Source organism: Macaca nemestrina, chromosome 15 (genome assembly GCF_043159975.1).
Source record: "Macaca nemestrina isolate mMacNem1 chromosome 15, mMacNem.hap1, whole genome shotgun sequence".
NCBI lineage: Eukaryota > Metazoa > Chordata > Mammalia > Primates > Cercopithecidae > Macaca > Macaca nemestrina.
The window spans coordinates 100049849-100070212 of NC_092139.1; the positions used below are offsets into that span (position 1 = coordinate 100049849).

Consider the following 20364-nt stretch of genomic DNA (forward strand, 5'->3'; position numbering starts at 1 on the left):
TAAAACTCTGGAATTTCTACAGAGTAGAGGAAACAATGAACCAAGAGTTAAGCACCCTAAAAACTGAGAGAGAATTTTGGAAGAAAATTCTATCTCTGAAATGGATTCTCATCTAACACATACAACAAACTGACACTACTAAGGTGAAATAGACAGCAACAACAACAAAACGAAAAACCCCTGCAACCTCAAATACCCAATCCTAAAAGACCTGAATAGACCCTGTCTGAAAAGAAGACATGAAATTGACACAAATGAAAAGTTTCTCACAATCACTAATTCTCACAAAAACATAAATCAAAATCATACTCAGTTACTATTTTATTTCACTAAAAATACCCATTACCAGGCCAGGTGTGGTGGCTCATGACTGTAACCCCAGCATTTTGGGAGGCCAAGGCAGGTGGATCACGAAGTCAGGAGTTCGAGACCAGCCTGTCCAACATGGTGAAAACCCGTCTCTACTAAAGATACAAAAAATTAGCCAGATGTGGGGCCACGTGCCTATAATCCCAGCTACTCAAGAGGCTGAGGCAGGAGAATCGCTTGAACCCGGGAGGTGGAGGTTGCAGTGAGCCAAGATCATGCCATTGCACTCCACCAGCCTGGGTGACAGGGCAAGACTCCATCTCAAAAAAAAAAAAAAAAAAAAAAGCATATTACCAAAACAAAGCAATAATTTTTGAAGGGGATGGCCAGGGCGGACGTGCAGAAAGGAAAACTCTCATACACTATGGGTAGGAATTAAATCACTCTAAACACTGTGAAAAACAGTTGAAGGTTTCTCAAAACTACCATTTCAGCTAGCAGTCCCACCACTGGGTATACCTTTAAAGCAAGTGAAATCCTCATGTTCAAAAGAGATATCTGCCTTCCCATGGTGACTGAAACACTAGTCACGACAGCCAAGGTACAGAATAAACCTATTCGTCTACCCACAGGCGAAGGGATAAAGAAAATGCCGTGTGTGTGTGTGTGTGTGTGTGTGTGTGTGTGTGTATGTATGTGTGTGTGTGTATATATATATATAGAAATACTCTTCAGCCATAACACTCCAGGAAATCCTATCATCTCTGTAGCCCGGTGGAGAAAGCTGGAGGACATTAGGTAAACTATGAAATGACCCTGGTTGGAGAAAGATCTACACTGCATAATCTCAGGCATGCAGAATCCAAAAAATTTATCTCCTAGAAGCAGAAAGTTCAATAGTGGTTACCAGAGGCTGGGAAGATGAGGAGGCCTAGGCAAGGAATGGTGAGCCGAATGCTCCCCACTCCAAATGTATTTACTTGTCTAGAGACAGAGTATTGCTTTGACACCCAGCCTGGAATGCAGCGGTGCCATCATGGCTTACTGCAGCACCCACTTCCCAGGCTCAAGTGGTTCCTCTGTCCTAGCCTCCCAAGTAGCTGGGACCACAGAAATGTGCCACCATTTTCAGCTAATATATTTTTTAAAAATTTGTAGGGACAGGGGCTCCCTATTTTGCCCATGCTGCTCTCAAACTCCTGGGTTCAGGCAATCCTCTCACCTCGGCCTCCCAAAGTGCTGAGATTCTAGGCTTGAGCCACCATGCCTGATCCTATGCTTATATGTTGAAATTCTAACCCTCAATCTCATGGTATCAGGAGGTGGGAGGTAATGAGGTCCTGAGGGTGGAGCCCACATGATTGGGATTGCTGGCTTATTAAAAGGAACCCCAGAGAGCTCTCTTCCCCTCTCTCTGCCAGGCGAAGACACAACCTGAAGTCTGCAATCTGCCACTCAGAAGACAGTCCTCACCAGGGCCCGACCAGGCTGGCAACCTGATATCCAACTTCCAGCCTCCAGAACTGGGGGAAATACAATTCTGTCTTTGGTGAGCTCCCCAGGCTATGGCTCTTTGCTCTAACAGCCTGAACCAGCACAGAAGTGCTATCCCATCATCTGTGTTGTATTCTATTCAGAAGGGAGTCACTAACCCCTCAGTGCTGTGAGCCTTTGTGGATGCTGCCCACCGTAGGCTGAGATGAGGCACAGGGTCTGGTTTTAAATAGAATCAGAAGGCACTGGAAAGTGCAGTGTCAGAGGATGATGATGGCTGAATTTCCTTTAATCTCAACCTCTACTGGTGCAGCGTGGAAAACGAGGCCCAGAGCAAAAGTGCCTTTCCTGAGATCACACTGTGGACCCCAGGCCTACTGGAGTTGTATTCCGTGCTACCTCTCACCCCTCACTCCTTGAAATTCTTCCGTCTCTAAGTGTGTCCAATATCTACAGGGGACACCAAAAAATGAGTTTTATAAGATTTATCTCAAACACACCTGATGAGTTCAGTAGGAAGGAGATGCTAGCATAACCCCATTGTGCATGTTGCAGGGCTGGGGAGGCCCCAAAACACCAAAAATTTCTCTAGGGTCACAGAACTGGTAAGGTCAAGGAGGTTTGGCCCAGCACTGTCTCCTCAAACCTAGGGCCTGAGTTGCCTCCAGGTCTTCCCAGGGTGATGAAGGGGCACTCTTTTTGCATAATTTGGAACAGGTAAGAAGTTGGTAAGGACAGGTAAGAACAGGGGTTTGGTGAGTGGTCAGAAGCCCAGTGGGGCCTTTCAGTAGGTCTTACGGAAGGAGGGAGCATAGGAGATGGGACCTGGAAGAAGCAAGTCTCCTCTCAGATCCTGGCCTTGTGATGGGCTTTCTCCCACCCTGGAGTCTTCCTGCATTTTCCCCCTGCCAAGGGCTGAAATGGCCTTAGCTGTTTCTCCAGACTCCCTTTCATGTTAAAGGATGAAATCCAATTATATTAAGTCTAAGCGTTCTTCTCGAGGGTCTTCTCCTGTGCACTGTCTCTAAAATGGGGAGAGGATGAGGTCTCCCCAGGTCCTTTCCCTCCGTATCAGAAGTGGAATTCAGGTGGCCTAGAGGGGATTTCGTGTAGCCCTCCCTCTGGAAGATGCTCAGTTCTGACCCAGGAGCTGCTGCATGGCCATTTGACACCCAAAAGCCTGCGTCCCCTAATCTCTACCATGATGATGATTTTTGAGGACTCGCAGGAGTGATGCTCTTGTAGGCTAACTAATACAGCAGGTGCCGCTGCTCCACAGCTGACAAACACCGTGACAACGCCTTGAAGACACTAATGTTTTCATAATTCTTTTTTTTTTTTTTTTTTTTTTTTTGAGACAGAGTCTCACTTTGTCAGCCAGGCTGGAGTCCAGTGACACGATCTCGGCTCACTGCAACCTCCGACTCCCGGGTTCAAGCAATTCTTCTGCCTCAGCGTCCCGAGTAGCTGGAACTACAGGCACATGCCACCAGGCCCAGCTAATTTTCTTATTTTTAGTACAGATGGGGTTTCACCATATTAGCCAGGCTGTTCTCGAACTCCTGACCTTGTGATTCACCTGCCTCAGCCTCCCAAAGTGCTGGGATTACAGGCATGAGCCACCGTGCCCGGCCCCATTCTCCAGACTTTACTTTGAAAGTCTAGAACCTTTTCTACCATGGGCACTCATGTCCTCCTCATCCACAAGTCCCCGAAGGGTTGGGGATTCCTTGTGTGAGCTCCAGATCCCAGTCCTCTGGTGGTTCATGGTGTTGTTAATGACATGTCTCTCCTTGTCACCCCAGTATGAAAATGAGACTTACAGGGTGCGAACATTCCAGATAGGTACAGGGAAGAAGCTGGTGAAAGCCCTGGTTTCAGCATTTCTGGGTAGAACCGTCTCCTCCTATGCCATCTGACTGGGCCCCTCCTGGGATTTTATCACTGTGCGGAGCTTCATGGAGGAACTGTTTACCAGGTGAAATGTCCATCACCTCCAACTGACAGTGGTGACTGTCTCCGACTAGCTGTGTCTTGAGGATGTCACCAGAGTCCTCTAAGCCTGTTTGCTCCTTTGTAAAGTGAAGTAGTGAGATGAACCTCATAGGGTTCTAGAAGGAACTAAATGGCCTAAGGCATGGCAAGCAGGTCCCAAGTGCCTGGCTCTGTGAAGGGGCTGCTGGGCATGCTATGGTTCACATTTATTATTCTCTTTCCCTTCAATGGAGTTCTGGGCATCCTGTCTCAATGGCCCATATACCTCTGTTTGGAAAAGCACACAGAAAGCAAGTCTGTTTTTGCATTTGTAAAGGATGTTTGTAATTCTTCTAACTGGTCTTTGTCCTTGACACAGACAGAACAGGGGTCCCTCGGGTCCTGAAGGAGGGGCCCTAGGCTCACTCAGGTATCTGGAGAGGTTCTGGTTGAGGTTCATTCATTCAACAGATATGTATGAAAAATGTAATTTGTGCAGTCACTTTTCCAGCGGCTTGGCATAATTTAGTAAAGAAAGCAGATGACAATGCCTGGGCTTCAATTCTACTTGAAGCGTCAGATACTCACAGCAGACAGCATCAGCAGGTCATATCCACAGAACTTTACATGTGACAGCTTCATGGCCTCCTCCAGGTACAGTGGCATCTTCCCAGGTTCTGACTAGGATGACATAAGCCCAGGAACAAGTATAAACTGGGTATAAACAAGTATAAACAAGTATAAACCCAGCTCCTGGGTCAGAACTGAGCATCTTCCAGAGGGAGGGCTACACGAAATCCCCTCTAGGCCACCTGAAGCTCCACTTCTGATACGGAGGGAAAGGACCTGGGGAGACCTCATCCTCTCCCCATTTTAGAGACAGTGCACAGGAGAAGACCCTCGAGAAGAACGCTTAGACTTAATATAATTGGATTTAGGGTTCTAAAGAAGGGTCTTTTGACCCCCAAACATAGCTGGAGGAAATATGTGGACTGTAGCTGGGGAGAGCCTAAAAAATCCCTGGGTCTCATACCTCGTATTATTGCCATGAGAAAGTTGAGATCTGGGGGCTTTCTCTGCAAGAGGAAAGGAGTTGTAGATGGGGCCTTAGGTCCCTAGCAAAATATAGGGGAGGCTGTGGCCAGGGCTGACCCCTAACAGAACCATCCCCAGCACAGTGGTTTCCTATCTCTGCTTCTCCCACATCTGCCTCTCCCAACCCAAGCACCAAGTGGCCCAGAGCTGGAGTTTTGATGAGCAACCTGCTCACAAATCTGCCTGGAGCTGCAGTTTTGAGTGCCCAGGTGCTCAGTGCTATGTGCCAGGGCCTTTGGGAAGAGAATGTCAGTGGGAAGCTGCAGCCCACAGGGGTCTGTACAGCCCTGCTGCATGGCCAGGCCTGCCTCTGCCAAGACAGCACAGACGCCTGGGGGTGGAGTGGAGCTGTCCTCTACACAGGCAGCAGCAGGCACAATAAAGCACCCTGTGGGGCATGTGTAGGAGGGAGGCCAGGCCTCTGGTTCTGCTGCCCACCCAGCACCATCACCTACATTTTGTTCACCTGGCCCCATGGATTCAAAAACTCTGCCTTGTATTTAGAATAAGAAAGGTAGCAAGGCTAGGAAAAACAATTTTGTCTTTGGGCCTCTATTCCTCAAACCTCTACATACTCCCTCTTCAATGTGTTACACTATCTATTCATCTAACAGCCTGATTATAATCCCCTGGGTGCTCTCCAAGTAAGAGTGTATTTAGTAAGAGGGGTGGTGCCCAAATGGGTGGATGAATGGACAAACTGACAAAAGCAACGGACAAAAGTAAACATTCCAAAACCTTATTTAATAGAACTTTCTTCATGACACCTCTCGGAATGTAAACAGAGCTTGGTGTAAAGAAGTTCAATCTGATGGCTAAAGATCTGTATGACTGCCTAAGGCAGTTTGACACCTACCCATGCCTAACAGATTTTCCTAAAACTCTGTGGAACAACCAAGGAGAAGGCATATTCCTCCCTTTCCAAAGGTGGGCGATGTGCCTCTTCCTGGAAGGTTATTTTATAAGCACAGGCCCCTGAAAGCAGCAGCCTCCGCATCAGCCATTTTGGCACGAGCAGTTACAGCTGCACACTTTGGAACTTGTCCCGCCTGGAGTCTGATGTCAGAAGAGCACGTCAGTCCACTTCCACTTCAGAGGGTCGGTGGTGTCTGGCAGCCCTGCTGTCCAAGGTTCTATCCTTTGATCACAGCAATTGGTCTCAGTTTAATGGCTTTCTTGCTGATTCCAGCATCATGGCAGGTATTCACCACATCTGTCACATTCTTATAGGACTCAGGAGCCTGCAAGAGAGGAATTAAACATTGTACAAGTCCACCAAAAACACAGTCTTTACAAGCACCAAACTTCACTTGTGATTAAAGAAATGCACACTAAAATAACAGAGAGTTTTTTGCCTATCAAATTAGCAAAAATTTAAAAAAGGAGTAAGCCTGATGTTGGTCAGTGGTAGCTTCCAAAACACTTTCATCTTGTCTTATATTTTTTCTGTATTTTTCAAAATGTCTCTAAAGAACATGTATTACTTAGAACATGTATTACTACATGTATTACATTACATGTAGAACTAGGAAATGTAGTCAATGTAGTTAAAGAAAACACACGCCAGAACGTGATAGGAAGGAACGGCTCCAAACCATCTTAGGTTAGTAGTAATTATCTCTTGATGGTAGAATTACTGGCAATTTTAATTTTTTCTTTATATATTTCTGCAGTTATCAAAATTTCTGGAATGAACAAGTAGTACCTTCACAGTAAGTGATAAAATTCATGTATGTATAAAACAAACTAAAACTGTGTGCCCGTGTGTATGTGGGTATATATGTGTACCTACACTCACACACAATTTATTTCTGTGACTTTCTAGAAACACTCCCACCCTTCCATCCTACCCACACTGCCTTGCCACCATTAGCACTAATTTCATCACACACTCACTTTATCTTCATTCCTGTCAATACAAGCTTAGGCCAGCCATGCTGATTCCCATATGGTTCTGTACATAATATCCTTTTCTATCCCATCTCCCATTCCCTTCCAGTTTCTGAAACTTTCTCACTGGGGCCTCTGGAGCTCCTTCCAGAAGGAGCAAAATCTCCTCCTTCCCTTCTTTGAACGTTCCCTTCATCTTCCTGTTTTACTGAAACATGGATCTTTCCCGAGGACATCACTTTCACCTCCAACTTTCTGAAGTGGTGGCTGTTTTTTCTCCCAAACCAGGTCATGCCGTTGGTCCCAGGAGTGGGACAGGTGTGCTCCTGGCTTTCAAGGTTGTTTCTATTCTCCCTTTCTCCCTAGGCACTCCCAGTTGTGAATCTTGCAGTCATTACATCGTACCACAAACTACCTTTGGCTGTAGTTATCTGTGGGAGCCTGAATCATTCCCCAGCATTACTTGACCATTTCTAGCTCCTGGAAATCAGATAAAATTCCACTGGGCCAATGACTATCTCTCCCCTAGATGAATATTTCATACCTTTTCTCAGATCCTCACTCTCACTTGCTGACCTTACTATGTAATACACTGAAAAAAATAGCAGCCAGAATATTCAAAATAACACTCACTTTATCTTCTCCACATATCTGTATCTATACCTTTTCTCCTTTTACTTTTTAATGCTGCCCACGGTTGAGTCCAGTGGCACAATCATAGCTCACTGAGACTACACATATGTGCCACTGTGCCTAATCCTTTTATTTTTTGTAGAGATGGGGTCTTGCTTTGTAGCCCAGGCTGGTCTCGAACTCCTAGCTTTAAGCAATTCTCTCACCTCAGCCTCCCAAAAGTGCTGAGATTACAGGTGTAAGCCACTGTGCTCAGCCTCTTCTCTCCTTTTCTAAAGGATGAATTATCTATGCTTCCAGCAAATAGCAACCCCATACACTTGTACATCAGACTCTATCTCCTCTCATCTATTCAAGGACACTTCTCCAGCAGTTTCTTCCCTCTTTTCTGCATCATTAATTTCTCTTGTAGATTCTTCCCATCAACATGCAAACACATTTGTCACATCACGTCACTATTCTGCTCAAAATCCTCCAGCGTTTCTTCATTTTAATCAGAGTAAAAGCAAAAGTCCAAATGCTCTGGTGCCCCCTACCTCTCTGACTTCATCACCCTCTGGCTTGCTCTTCATGCCTGGCCTCTTTGCTGTTTCTTGAACACTCCTGCATTCGGCTCACAGATTTTGCACTTGCTGTTCTCTCTGCCTCGAAAGCTCACCTCCAGATGCCCAGGTAGCCTGTTTCCTCTCTCTCTTCAAGTCTTTGTTCTAGTCACCTCGCTGAAGTCTTCTCCAACCACCTGTTTAAAACTGTACCCTCCCCACCTTTCCTTACCCCGTTTCCTTGCTTCATTTTTATTTCATAGAACTTGTATGGTCATTAACACACTGTATGTTTTATTATTTGGAAAGCTCCACAAGGAAGTGATTCATGTTTCTTTCATTCACTGCAGTATCTCTAGCACACAGAACAGTACCTAACTATAGCAGATGGTTCATAAGTGTTCGTTGAATGAGTGAATGAAATAATCACATGGTGCTGATGAAAAAACAAAACCAAACCAAAAAACTAAAAATGCAAATGTTAACTGTACTTATTTCTGGCTGATTGAGTTCTAAATGTTTTCTGTTTTCTTCTTTGTTATCTTCCAAATATTTTTCTTTGAGACAGAGTCTTGGTCTGTTGCCCAGGCTGGAGTGCAGTGGCGTGATCTCAGCTCACTGCAAGCTCTGCCTCCAGCATTCATGCCATTCTCCTGCCTCAGCCTCCTGAGTAGCTGGGACTACAGGCGCCCGCCACTGCGCCCGGCTAATTTTTTGTATTTTCAGTAGAGATGGGGTTTCACTGTGTTAGCCAGGATGGTCTCAATCTCCTGACCTCGTGATTCGCCTGCCTCAGCCTCCCAAAGTGCTGGGATTATAGGCGTGAGCCACCGCGCCTGGCCAGTATTTTCCAAATCTTTTAAATTAAACATGCATTCTTAAGATCATGGGAAAAATGAATCGTTATTTAAAAAAAAAAAAATAAGTCTTTGTCATACTCTGACTCAGTAATTCCACTTTTGTTTCCTTGTTTTTTTAGAGATAGGGTCTTGCTTTGCTGCCCAGTGCGGAATGCAGCAGCACAATCACATAGCTCACTGTAACCTCAAGATCCTAGGCTCAAGCGATCCTCCAGCTTCAGTCTCCTGAGTAGCTAGGACTACACCTGACTAATCTATGCCCAGACTAATCTTGAACTCCTGGCCTCAACAGATCTTCCTGCATTGGCCTCCCAAAGTACTAGGATTACAGGCATGAGCCACCATGTAATTCCACTTTTGAGACTTTGTTCTAATTACTAAAACAACTGGAAAAAAGCTGCATGCATGAAGATAATCATTACAATTTAATTTATAGTAGCAAACATTTGGAAGCTACTTAAATGTCCACTACAGGCAGAAAGTAAGGTACTCAGCTGGTGGAATATTCAGCAATGATTTTAAAAAGTGACAAAAACAATTTTATAATAATATGCTAAATTTCAAAAATAACTACAAAATGTTTTTTAACTATAGTTATGACTAGTTTAAAAAAAAAATTAGCAAAGGGCGGGCTCGGTGGCTCATGCCTGTAATTCCAGCACTTTGGAAGGCTGAGGCGGGCAGATCACGAGGTCAGGAGATCGAGACCATCCTGACTAACACAGTGAAACCTCGTCTCTACTAAAGATACAAAAAATTAGCCAGGCGTGGTGGCGGGCACTTGTAGTCCAGCTACTGGGGAGGCTGAGGCAGGACAATGGCGTGAACCCAGGAGGTGGAGCTTGCAGTGAGCCCAGATCGCGCCACAGCACTTCAGCCTGGGCGATGGGGCGACTCCATCTCAAAAAAAAAAAAAAAAAAAATAGGAAAAAACTATGACAATAAGTATTTTTTTTTTTTTTTTGAGACAGTCTTGCTTTGTCATCCAGGCTGGAGTGCAGTGGCATGATCTTGGCTCACTGCAACCTCTGCCTCCTGGGTTCAAGTGATTTTCCTGTCTCAGCCTCCTGAGTAGCTGCAATTATGGGCGTCCACCACCATGCCGAGCTAATTTTTGTATTTTTGTAGGGGTTTCGCCATGTTGATCAGGCTGACCTCTATAACTCCTGACCTCAAGTGATCTGCCTGCCTTGGCCTCCCAAAATGCTGGGATTACAGGCATGAGCCACCATGCCCGGCCGACAATAGTAAGTATTCTAAAAGATAAAGTAATAACTGTGTTAGGGCATTGTGTTTCTGGATGACTTTTTCCTTTCTCTTAAATCATTAAGAAAGGAATTATATTGCTTTTAATTTAAATATGTACATATGTGTACACATATGTACAGAATTTAAACAAAATCTATTCTCCTGTAAGTCAAATAAAAGTTGCTTCAAACATTTATGTCTTCCTTTTTTTTTTTTTTGAGACGGAGTCTCGCTCTGTCACCCAGGCTGGAGAGCAGTGGCGCAATCTCGGCTCACTGCAAGCTCCACCTCCTGGGTTCATACCATTCTTCTGCCTCAGCCTCCCGAGTAGCTGGGACTCCAGGCGCCCGCCACCACGCCCGGCTAGTTTTTTGTATTTTTAGTAGAGACAGGGTTTCACCATGTTAGCCAGGATGGTCTCGATCTCCTGACCTTGTGATCCGCCTGCCTCGGCTTCCCAAAGTGCTGGGATTACAGGCGTGAGCTACCACATCCAGCCTATGCCTTCCTTTTTCAAATTTGCTTTCAAATTGAAACCTAAGTATACAATTGTGCAAAAGCAAGAGTCAGCTCAAACTACTTTTGAAAAACTTAGTATGTAGATGGAGACTATAAAATGAACAGTAAAAATCATTCTTAAGGACCTGGCTCATAATTTCAGCCAAAATAAAAGAAAATATAAAACTGAAATAAGCTAAGCAAGGAACATAAGAGAAAATTGAGGTCATTAAAAAAAAAAAAAAACCCAAACAAACAATTTCTGTTAGTAATACCCTAAATTGCTATCTCTGTAGAATGACATAAATTACAAATGGGGGACAATAAATATTCATGTATCTATCAGAATTTCACTTACCTCTTCCATCACCAGTTTGGGTGAGGCAACACGGATTGCAATTCCCATATCTGCCAATTTGTCTAAAACATCCTGGAAATCTAAATTACGTCGAGATTTTGCTCGGGACAATGCACGGCCCTAGAATGGGAAAGGAATGAACTTCACTTCAAATCCTAAGATTATATGCCCTTTCCTTGATTTTCTCTTACACTAAAAAGGAGCTTTAAAAACCATCTTTTTCTACTTTATCAAACTGGTAGCAGGCCTTTTAAGCCTCACCATATCCTTTGAGATTCTGGACCAGAGAATTCTTTGTTGGGAGGCTGTGCTGTGCAGGGTATTCAGCAGTATCCCTGGCCTCTACCCACTAAATGCCAATAGCAACTCCCACTAAACCATGACAATAAAAAAAGCCTCCAGAAATTGCCAATGTCCCCGTGGGGGTAGCGGGAACACCTTTGTTGAAAACCACTGCATTAAAATTAGGAGTTGGGAGGCAGCTAGAAATGAGAAACAATCAGAGAAAAAAGTAGGATTAAATACATTTGTGAAGGTCTGTCCTAGAAGAAGGTATTCTGGACAGTTTCTCTTTCCCATTTCAACACTGGCTCAACACTCTGGATGGCTTAGAAAAGGGGCTGGCAAACTACAGTGTATGGGCCAAATCTGGCCCACCACTTAAGCGCTTTTTAAAATAAACTATTTTGTTTTTTGAGAAAGGGTCTCCCTCTGTCACTCAGAGTGGAGTGAAGTGACATAATCATAGCTCACTGTAGCCTTAACCTCCTGGGCTCAAGGAATCCTCCTGCCTTAGCCTCCTGAGTAGCTATGACTACAGGTGTGGCACCATACCTGGCTAATTAAAAAAGTTTTTGTAGAGACAGTGTCTCGCTAATGTTGCCCAGTCTGGTCTTGAACTCCTGGCTTCAAGTGCTCCTCCTGCCCTGGCCTCCCACATGTGTGAGCAACCACGCCTGGCCTAAAATAGTTTTATTAGAACACAGCATTGCCCATTTACACAGTACTTAAGGTTGCTTCTGCACTGAAATGGCATAGCTGAATAGCTGGTACACAGACCATCTGGTCCCAAAAGCCTAAAATATTTACGGTCTGGCCCTTTATGGGAAGAGTTTACTGACCCCTGGGCTTAGAAGATGAGAGGCCGTGTTTTGAAATGGGTGTGTGTGTAGACTGTACATGGGCTCTAATTTGCAAATAGGGCCTATCCTTGCAGTCCTGAGTGGGCCTACATAATAGGAAAGGGTAAATTAAACAAATGATCAGGTTCAGCCAATCGCTGAGATCAACTGTGATATCTGCATCCGTTAAAGTTCCACCACTTATAAACTAGTTACGGTAAGCTCAGCTAGTGTGACAATTTCCCAGTCTGGATTTTCTGGACTTGCAGAGATAAGAAACGGTCCCTAACCCTACCAGATCTCACTAAGGTAGAGATACTAAATGACCCCAGTCAGTTTACTAAATAGTATACATTATGGGGAACAATTTGAAGTACAAGACACGATAGACCCAAGTCTCAACTCTGTTAATGTTCAGTCGGCTACATTTACCCGTCAAAATGGAAAACAATAGCTCAACTGAAGAGAGCATTTCTAAGGAAGTTTCTGTTTTCCTTACCGCTCCATGACAGGTTGTTCCAAAGGTCTCAGTCATGCCCTGTTCAGTGCCAGTAAGAACATAACTACAGGTTCCCATGGTGCCACCAATGAGCACTGGTTGTCCAGTGAGCTGAGGATGCACATAAATGAAACATGTTAAAATTCAGAAAAGCATAAGCTTTGTATGCATAAAATTTAAATTTTCTCTTGCACTGTAGGATTGTAGGAGAAACCCAGACTTCTAAACACACGGCTTGTAAACTAAAGATAGTACTTTGATTCTTTGATAATTCGGAGGGGAAGGAAGTGGATGACAGTGAAAATATGAGGACCAGTAAAAATGCAGAAGAGTCAAAATAAAAGCAAAGCAAAATCCAAAAGTGTAGGGAAGTGTTGCTAGAACCACCATCCTGAGCAAGGTGCTTGTCTTCTCTGTTTTGGGTTTCTCATCTGTAAAAGGAGCGAGCAGACTATGGGGTCTTTCTAACTCCACCACAGCCAGACACCAAGAGGACAGGAGGAATGAAACAGACTGAGTGTAGTGTGTTCTGTAACTGAGTTAATCCTGTCTTCCACTAATTCAAAGGCCTCAATTCACAGGAGTGGAGTAAAATACACCTCCTGCAGCACTTTCTAGTTAGCACATGGCACCACTGCAAGCACAAATGATGGGGGGAGGAACTACTGCTTCAGGGAAAATTGGGAATCACTGTTCTCATGGGTGACAGAGTGTTTTCTTTTCACAATTGCTGCTTTGTATTTTAAATATAATTCACATTTGTGACGATCTAAATCGTGCTTCCACTGCTTAAAACTACAAATGCAGTGCTACGTACTTGGTAATCAACAGCTATGAGGGGATGGTGAGGAGGGAAAGCGCGGGTGGATCCCTTCCTGTGTACTAACAGTGTCCGCTCCTTCCCGTCCACTACATGCTGCTCCACTTTGGCAATGTTGTGAGAAACATCATAGATCACGTGCAGGTCCAAGTCATCAGGGGTTGTGTTGAAGACCTTGGCAAAAGCCTAGAAGAAAACACAGAAGATAAAAGCAGCCAGAACTTCAGGACTCATCTTCAGCTCTTCATGACTTATCTCACTGATTTCAGGTAGTCTGTTCTGAAGGGAGTAAAAGATTTAAAAGCTCAAAAGTAATCGTAAGATTATCTCACGTAAAGGACAAAAGCTAGTCTTTTAGACCACATAGCAAATGCCACCACATCATTTTCATCTTCATTTTCATCTTTGGTTGAAAAGCTGCCTGGCTACTTTTGATCCCACCTTTCAAAATTGCTTCTTCCCCAGCCTTCTGAATCTTAGTCAATGGCACTTCGATTCTTTATGCTGTTCAAGACAAATTCTAGGAATAATTTGGGTTCTCTTCTCTCACTTCTCATGCTTGATACTCTGATGATTTAGTTTAAGATGACACCAAAACCTTGGACACTTCTCTGGTATTTTGAACATTAACTATGTGAATTTCCAAAACCAAACACCACAGGCTTTGACTGGACTGCATTATGTTTTTTCTTTTTTGGAGACGGGAGTCTCGCTCTGTCACCCAGGCTGGAGTGCAGTGGCACAATCTCGGCTCACTGCAAGCTCCACCTCCTGGGTTCATGCCATTCTCCTGCCTCAGCCTCCCGAGTAGTTGGGACTACAGGCGCCCACCACCACACCCAGCTAATTTTTTGTATTTTTAGTAGAGACGGGGTTTCACTGTGTTAGCCAGGACGGTCTCGATCTCCTAACCCCGTGATCCGCCCCCCTCAGCCTCCCAAAGTGCTGGGATTACAGGCATGAGCCACCACACCCGGCCTGGACTGCACTATGTTTTAAAGCACTTAACATCATCATGAATGACTTGGAACAGAAGAGCAATGTCGACTGTACCTGACGGGTTAAGAAGGTCATGGAAGACCGGTTGACCCAGGCATAGTTCCCAGCCGCTGCCATTCCCTTCAGGTAGTCCTGACCCTCTGGTGAAGCGATCCGAGCACAAGCCAACTGCCGATCATTGACTATAATCTTGTCTCTCTTCATGGCCTTCTCCATAGCTACCAGTGCATCTGGAACAAGAGCAGCAAAGTCCAAATGAATTAGCTTTCCCTGAAATGAACAGTTTAGATTTACTGCAGAAAGGCAGGCTACATTCAAATTCATTCCACAAAAAAGCCAAGTGAAAGCCAACTTTCCCTTTAATGTGTTTCTGAGTTCATCTATTTGCTCAGTCAAGATGTACTTGAGAATCGTTTAGAGTGCAGAGACAGTTTGTGGGACACAAAGTCAGCATTTGCCCTCTAGGAACTTGAAAGAGAATGGGATGTGTAAACAAATAGCCACAGTATGGTCTTCATTACTCCTTTCTCAACATGTGAATGAATAGGAATAGTAGTAGTAAAACACATTCTGTTGCCTTCATGATTAATCGAATCCAGGGGAGTGTTCTGAAACACTAGTCGATGCTTTATACATCTGCTAGATTAAATAGTCTAAAGGGTCAAGCTGGCACAAATTACTAAATTCTCACACAATACAATGCACTAGAGGCTGATCTATAACATGAAATTTAAAGCTTATAACAATTTCCAGACATCTGTATACCTTTTCATTTATCCACTGTTGGAAGCCGAAAGAATGAGGGTCGTGAACAACTCAGTATACCATGAGTAAACAGTAAACTGTTCTTACGAATGCAGGATGTTGGCAAGCTGACAACTGTGTCTGCCGCCCAGAAGGAATGCTGAGGGCAGCCATACCCCAGGCACGTGTTTCTTGTGATTAGACACATGTGAAGCCTGTTATTAATATGAACCTGCGATCAATCAAGCAGCTGACCAACCTTACCTCCTCCTCCCTGCTTTTTCTACCCAATAAATACGAAGGGCTATGGAAGCTCAAGGCCCTTGCTCACTAGAAGCAAGAAGCCCCCTGACTCCTTTAAAACAGTTTCTTTTGGTTTTTTTTGTTTTCATTTCTGCATTCGTCCTGCTTCATTCAGTCCTGTAGTAACTGTCACAATTCATACATTATTTCACACACTATCCAAAAGGACCTATCCAATATTTCGCTGCTTCCTGCTTTTGTTCATGCTGCCTTTGTCACCAATGTTCTTTGTGTGTAATTGTCCAAACTGTGAGGCTGAGCTCAACACTGGGTCCATGAAGCCATCTCCAAAATCTTTTTCCTAAATGTGTTTTGTTTGACTCTCCTATATTATTAATTGCTACCTTTTAATATTTATTTTTTCTTCTAAACGGACATGACCTTTACTTCATGAGACAATCTGAGTGCAAAGTATCAGCCTATTTCATCAGCAAATCCACCGTAACACCTAATGTTGCAGAGCAGGTATACAATATGTACATTATCTGCCAAATGAATGCCTATTTCATAAATTCCACTCTTTAAATATTTTCTTGCTCTTTCTTGGCCAGATAGTAACTCATAAGAGTAAACATAATGATAAATGCAACTAACATTTATTGAGTGCTTACTAATGTCAGACACTGATTTAAGTGCTTTACATTTATTATTAACTTTCCATAATAATCCTATATGAAGTCATTATTATACTCATTTTTTTAGACAAGAAAGTTATGGCCCAGTGAAGTTAATTTGTTCAAGTTATTTGATTGTTGAGGACTCAAGATAAAACCCATGCAGTATATTTCAGAGTTTTCGCTCTTAAATTTCTATCTGGTTGCCCATAAAATGTACATTTTAGTATGAAGTCTAGAATATACCTGTGGCTACTTGGTGGCCCAAGCCTCTGCTTCCACTGTGGATCATCACACACACCTGTCCCTTATGGTCGATGCCCATTTTTTTAGCAGCGTACTCATTGAAAATCTCATCCACAACCTGGATTTCTGCATAATGGTTGCCTGCTCCCAGGGTCCCCAACTGCAAATGTAAAAATGTCTGGTAAGATAGTTTTGATTCCAGTTTTTAAAAAAAATCTATTTAAAAACCAAAAAGATAAAAACAAACTAACAACAAAATAACCATAGAAACAGTGTTTCTGTAACAAAAAAATTCCTAAGCTATAGAAGTGCTTCATTTACAACAATATTCTACACAACATAATAACGTAGACTGGCTCCTAAATTGTATTATATCATGATATGCTTGGTATACACATATAAAAAACTAACACAGGAACAGAAAACCAAACACCACATGTTCTCACTCGTAAGCAGGAGCTGAACAATGAGAACACATGGATATAGGGAGGGGAACATCACATACCGGGGCCTGTCGGGGAGTAGGAGGAAAGGGGAGGTAAAGCATTAGGATAAATATCTAATGCATGTAGGGCTTAAAACCTAGATAATGGGTTGATAGGTGCAGCAAACCAACATGGCAAATGTATACCTATGTAACAAACCAGCACATGTATCCCAGAACATAAAGTAAATAAATTAATTTTTAAAAAAAGCTTCAGAAACAAACAAACAATCAAGCTTTTAAATGGTTCATGGGATATTTTAAACATCACGAAGAGTCAAATTTTGGGATAAATGTTGGTGAATGCTGACTCTTAGACAAGGTCCAATTCAAATGACTTTGAAACATCTATGAGTTCATGGACATCCACCATTATCTATAACTGAAAGAACATATACCACAACTAGAGCTAATATTAATAGATGATTTAAAGAACCAGAGAATGTCAGTGCTGGAAGAGTCTTTAGAGGTTGCCTGGTTTTAACCATCCCAGTTTTCTATAAGAAAATGAGATCCAGAAGAAGATAGCCTTGCCCACGTGTCACACTGAATTAGTGGCAAAGCCTTCACAACTAGCTGTAATTTCAAACATCTAGTATCTCATGGATACCATATGTAGACTGTCAAAGTATGTATATATATAATTTTGACGTATGAACCTTATAAACATTCTATTTTTCTCCCATTCACTTCTAATTCATTATTTCTTATTTTATTGAATATTTGCAAGCTCCTGATTGCTCTGTCACCCAGGCTGGAGTGCAGTAGCGTGATCACAGCTCACTGCATCCTCAAACTCCTAGGCTCAAGCAGTCCTCCTGTCTTAGCCTTCTGAGTAGCTGGGATACTTGCATTTGCCACCATGCCTGGCTAATTTTTTTTTTTTTTTTTAAATTTTTGTAGAGACTAAGTCTCTTTATGTTGCTCAGGCTAGTCTCTTTTTTATCAAGTGATCCTCCTTGGCCTCCCAAAGCGGGTGTGAGCCACCGTATCCATCCCTGATGGTTTCTTTAGAATAAAAATGAAGCATAAACCAATTGTATTTTTTGATATACCATAACCAATTGTATTTTTTGATATACCATTAAAAAAACCTGGGAATATGTCTGCTAAATGTAAGATATAGATATTTCCCCCAATAAAAACAAAATATGAAAAATAATTAATATGTTGCCCCTCCAAAGTGAGTTACCTGAGGAAGGCCTCTTTTCTTAGCCCTTGCAGAAACCTTATTGGGGTCAGCTTGCAGCATCCTTCCATACTCCTCGCAGTGCTCCTTGTCTTCAGCCCAGGCATACCCTTCTCTTAAGGACCAGTCCACCCCCATCTCCAAGGCCTCCTCCAAGTCTCTGGATAAGTATAAAAGGTACTAGTCATTTCACAACCAAGGCAGAGCAAAACCTAAGGATGATCACATCTTAAAGGGCAGAGGAAAACTTGACATTTACTATCGCCTGTGTTTCAGGCCTTAAGTCAGATACAAAGTTTAAGCTCTCAGTAACTAGTTTTTTGAGGAATGCAGTCATATAAATAATTGCAATATAAAATGGTAAATGCCCTATTAGACATCATTGTAGTTCTACTTGACATTTATATGGCTACTTGTTAATTTTCAAATCTTTTTTATATTCAGTTTTGCCTCTCTGATCCTGAATTCCATGAGGTAGTTATTAAGTAGACAAAAAACAACAACATCAACAACTTTGTAACCTTAATCAGCTATCACTCTCTAACCACTAATTCAACCAGGTACACACCTTAATGATTTATGAAGAATTACAGTCAAATAAATGAAGGTATCTAGAATCCCTCAGGCAACACAGGTTAAATTTTAAGCTCTTTTCCCATCTTCACAGAAGTTCTGAATGGCTTACTGCACCTCCATTTTGAAGCTGAGGTACACGTACATTAGATCCTTAGAGGGTACAAGCTTTAATCTTCATCTAAAACATCTAAAACACTGCCAGGAAAAACTACACTTTTCCTGGATTGAGCATAGAAAGTGCTCCATAAACATTGGTGGATATGATGTTATTACAAACACATCCACAAATGTCGAAGGCTGTTACAACATCAGTTGACTTATGTCTCCAATAAATGGGCTGAACGTCATGCTTAAAAAAACAATTCTTACTACTTCCTGAAAAGTAACTGAACAATCCTCATCTCTCAAGTGTACTGCACTGGAAAGGAAGTTGAAGGTCATGTGGTTATTATCCCTCCCATATCATGTACTGGAAACATGTGCTCTTACTTGGCATTCATTGGGATGACACCTTTTGATCCCACCCCAACAGGAATGTGGTCAAACATAGCTTGGGCAAGTTGCTCCTTCACAGGCTGGACATCACTTTCATCTAAATTGGTTCTTAGCAAGCGGACACCACAGTTGATGTCAAACCCGACACCACCTACAAAATAGAGAAAACTTATAGCAAAACCAGCTGGTAAGGCATTGTTACCTGCAGTTTCTTGCCATTGATATAGGGCTATAAAGATACCCATTCTTTTTTTCTTTTTTTTTTTCTGAGAGGGAGTCTCGCCTTGTCACCCAGGCTGGAGTGCAGGGGCGCGAACTCAGCTCACTACAAGCTCCGCCTCCTGGGTTTGCGCCATTCTCTGGTCTCAGCCTCCCGAGTAGCTGGGACTACAGGCGCCCGCCACCATGCCCGGATGATTTTTTGTATTTTTTAGTAGAGATGGGGTTTCACCATGTTAGCCAGGATGGTCTCAACCTCCTGACCTCGTGATCCACCCATCTCAGCCTCCCAAAGTGCTGGGATTACAGGCATGAGCCACACTGCACCCGGCCAAAGATACCCATTCTTTTACAGATAACTGTTTTTTGTTTTTTTTTTTTTTGAGATGGAGTCTCACTCTGTCGTCCGGGCTGGAGTGCAGTGGCATGATCTCCGCTCACTGCAAGCTCCACTTCCCGGGTTCACGCCATTCTCCTGCCTCAGCCTCCTGAGTAGCTGGGACTACAGGTGCCCGCCACCCCGCCTGGCTAACTTTTTATATTTTTAGTAGAGACGGGGTTTCACCATGTCAGCCAGGATGGTCTCGATCTCCTGACCTCATGATCCACCTGCCTTGGCCTCTCAAAGTGCTGGGATTACAGGCGTGAGCCACCGCGCCTGGCAACTATGCTTTAAAGTAGACAACAAAGTGGTTCTCTGCTGGGGAAAGCTTGATGACACCGAAATAATCTAAAATAACACACACACTAAAGGCACTTTATGGACCAAGGAGGCAGCAATGAACATTGAGTAACATGTAAAACAGAGACCAAAATGTGCCTCTCTTTTTCTCTTGACCACTGTTTTCAGAGGTTCATGAATTTTTTTTCAGTCTTTTCAAATAACCAACTTTTGCCTTTCTTGGTCCTTTCTATCATATAACTTTTCATTTCATTAATTTTACTCCTAATTATTTCCATCTTTCTACTTTCTTAGGGTATAATTTGTTGTTCTTTCTTTAGCTTTCTAAGATCACTGATATTCCAGCCTTTCTTCTTTCCTAATTTGTGCATTTAAGGCTGCATGTTTCCATTCAAAAAGGACAGTAACCTCAAAATTTTAGACATAAGTACTTTGATTTTTCATTTTTATTTTTGAGACAGAGTCTCACTCG

General features: G+C 43.1%; 1 protein-coding gene and 2 long non-coding RNA genes across 7 annotated transcripts in view; 1 reads left to right on the top strand and 2 right to left on the bottom strand.

Annotated features, from left to right (window-relative positions):
* The window catches only part of LOC112428915 (uncharacterized), a 24622-nt gene extending 20093 nt beyond the window's left edge, over positions 1 to 4529 (bottom strand). For all 4 annotated transcript variants that reach the window (XR_011614092.1, XR_011614090.1, XR_011614094.1 and 1 more), the window contains exon 1: positions 4366 to 4529. This is a non-coding gene — a long non-coding RNA (uncharacterized lncRNA). The remainder of the gene's footprint in view (positions 1 to 4365) is intronic.
* LOC105494003 (uncharacterized) overlaps positions 1 to 6635 on the top strand; it is a 24267-nt gene extending 17632 nt beyond the window's left edge. For both annotated transcript variants that reach the window (XR_011614098.1, XR_011614097.1), the window contains exons 3-4: positions 1731 to 1858; positions 6546 to 6635. This is a non-coding gene — a long non-coding RNA (uncharacterized lncRNA). The remainder of the gene's footprint in view (positions 1 to 1730; positions 1859 to 6545) is intronic.
* LOC105493998 (RNA 2',3'-cyclic phosphate and 5'-OH ligase) overlaps positions 5598 to 20364 on the bottom strand; it is a 25934-nt gene continuing 11167 nt past the window's right edge. Inside the window, exons 5-12 of the mRNA XM_011762045.2 lie at positions 18986 to 19142; positions 17924 to 18080; positions 16248 to 16407; positions 14395 to 14570; positions 13339 to 13527; positions 12522 to 12632; positions 10902 to 11021; positions 5598 to 6113 (exon numbers count right to left, since the gene is read on the bottom strand). Coding sequence (XP_011760347.1) covers positions 6006 to 6113; positions 10902 to 11021; positions 12522 to 12632; positions 13339 to 13527; positions 14395 to 14570; positions 16248 to 16407; positions 17924 to 18080; positions 18986 to 19142 — 1178 coding nt within the window. The 3' untranslated portion in view covers positions 5598 to 6005. The remainder of the gene's footprint in view (positions 6114 to 10901; positions 11022 to 12521; positions 12633 to 13338; positions 13528 to 14394; positions 14571 to 16247; positions 16408 to 17923; positions 18081 to 18985; positions 19143 to 20364) is intronic.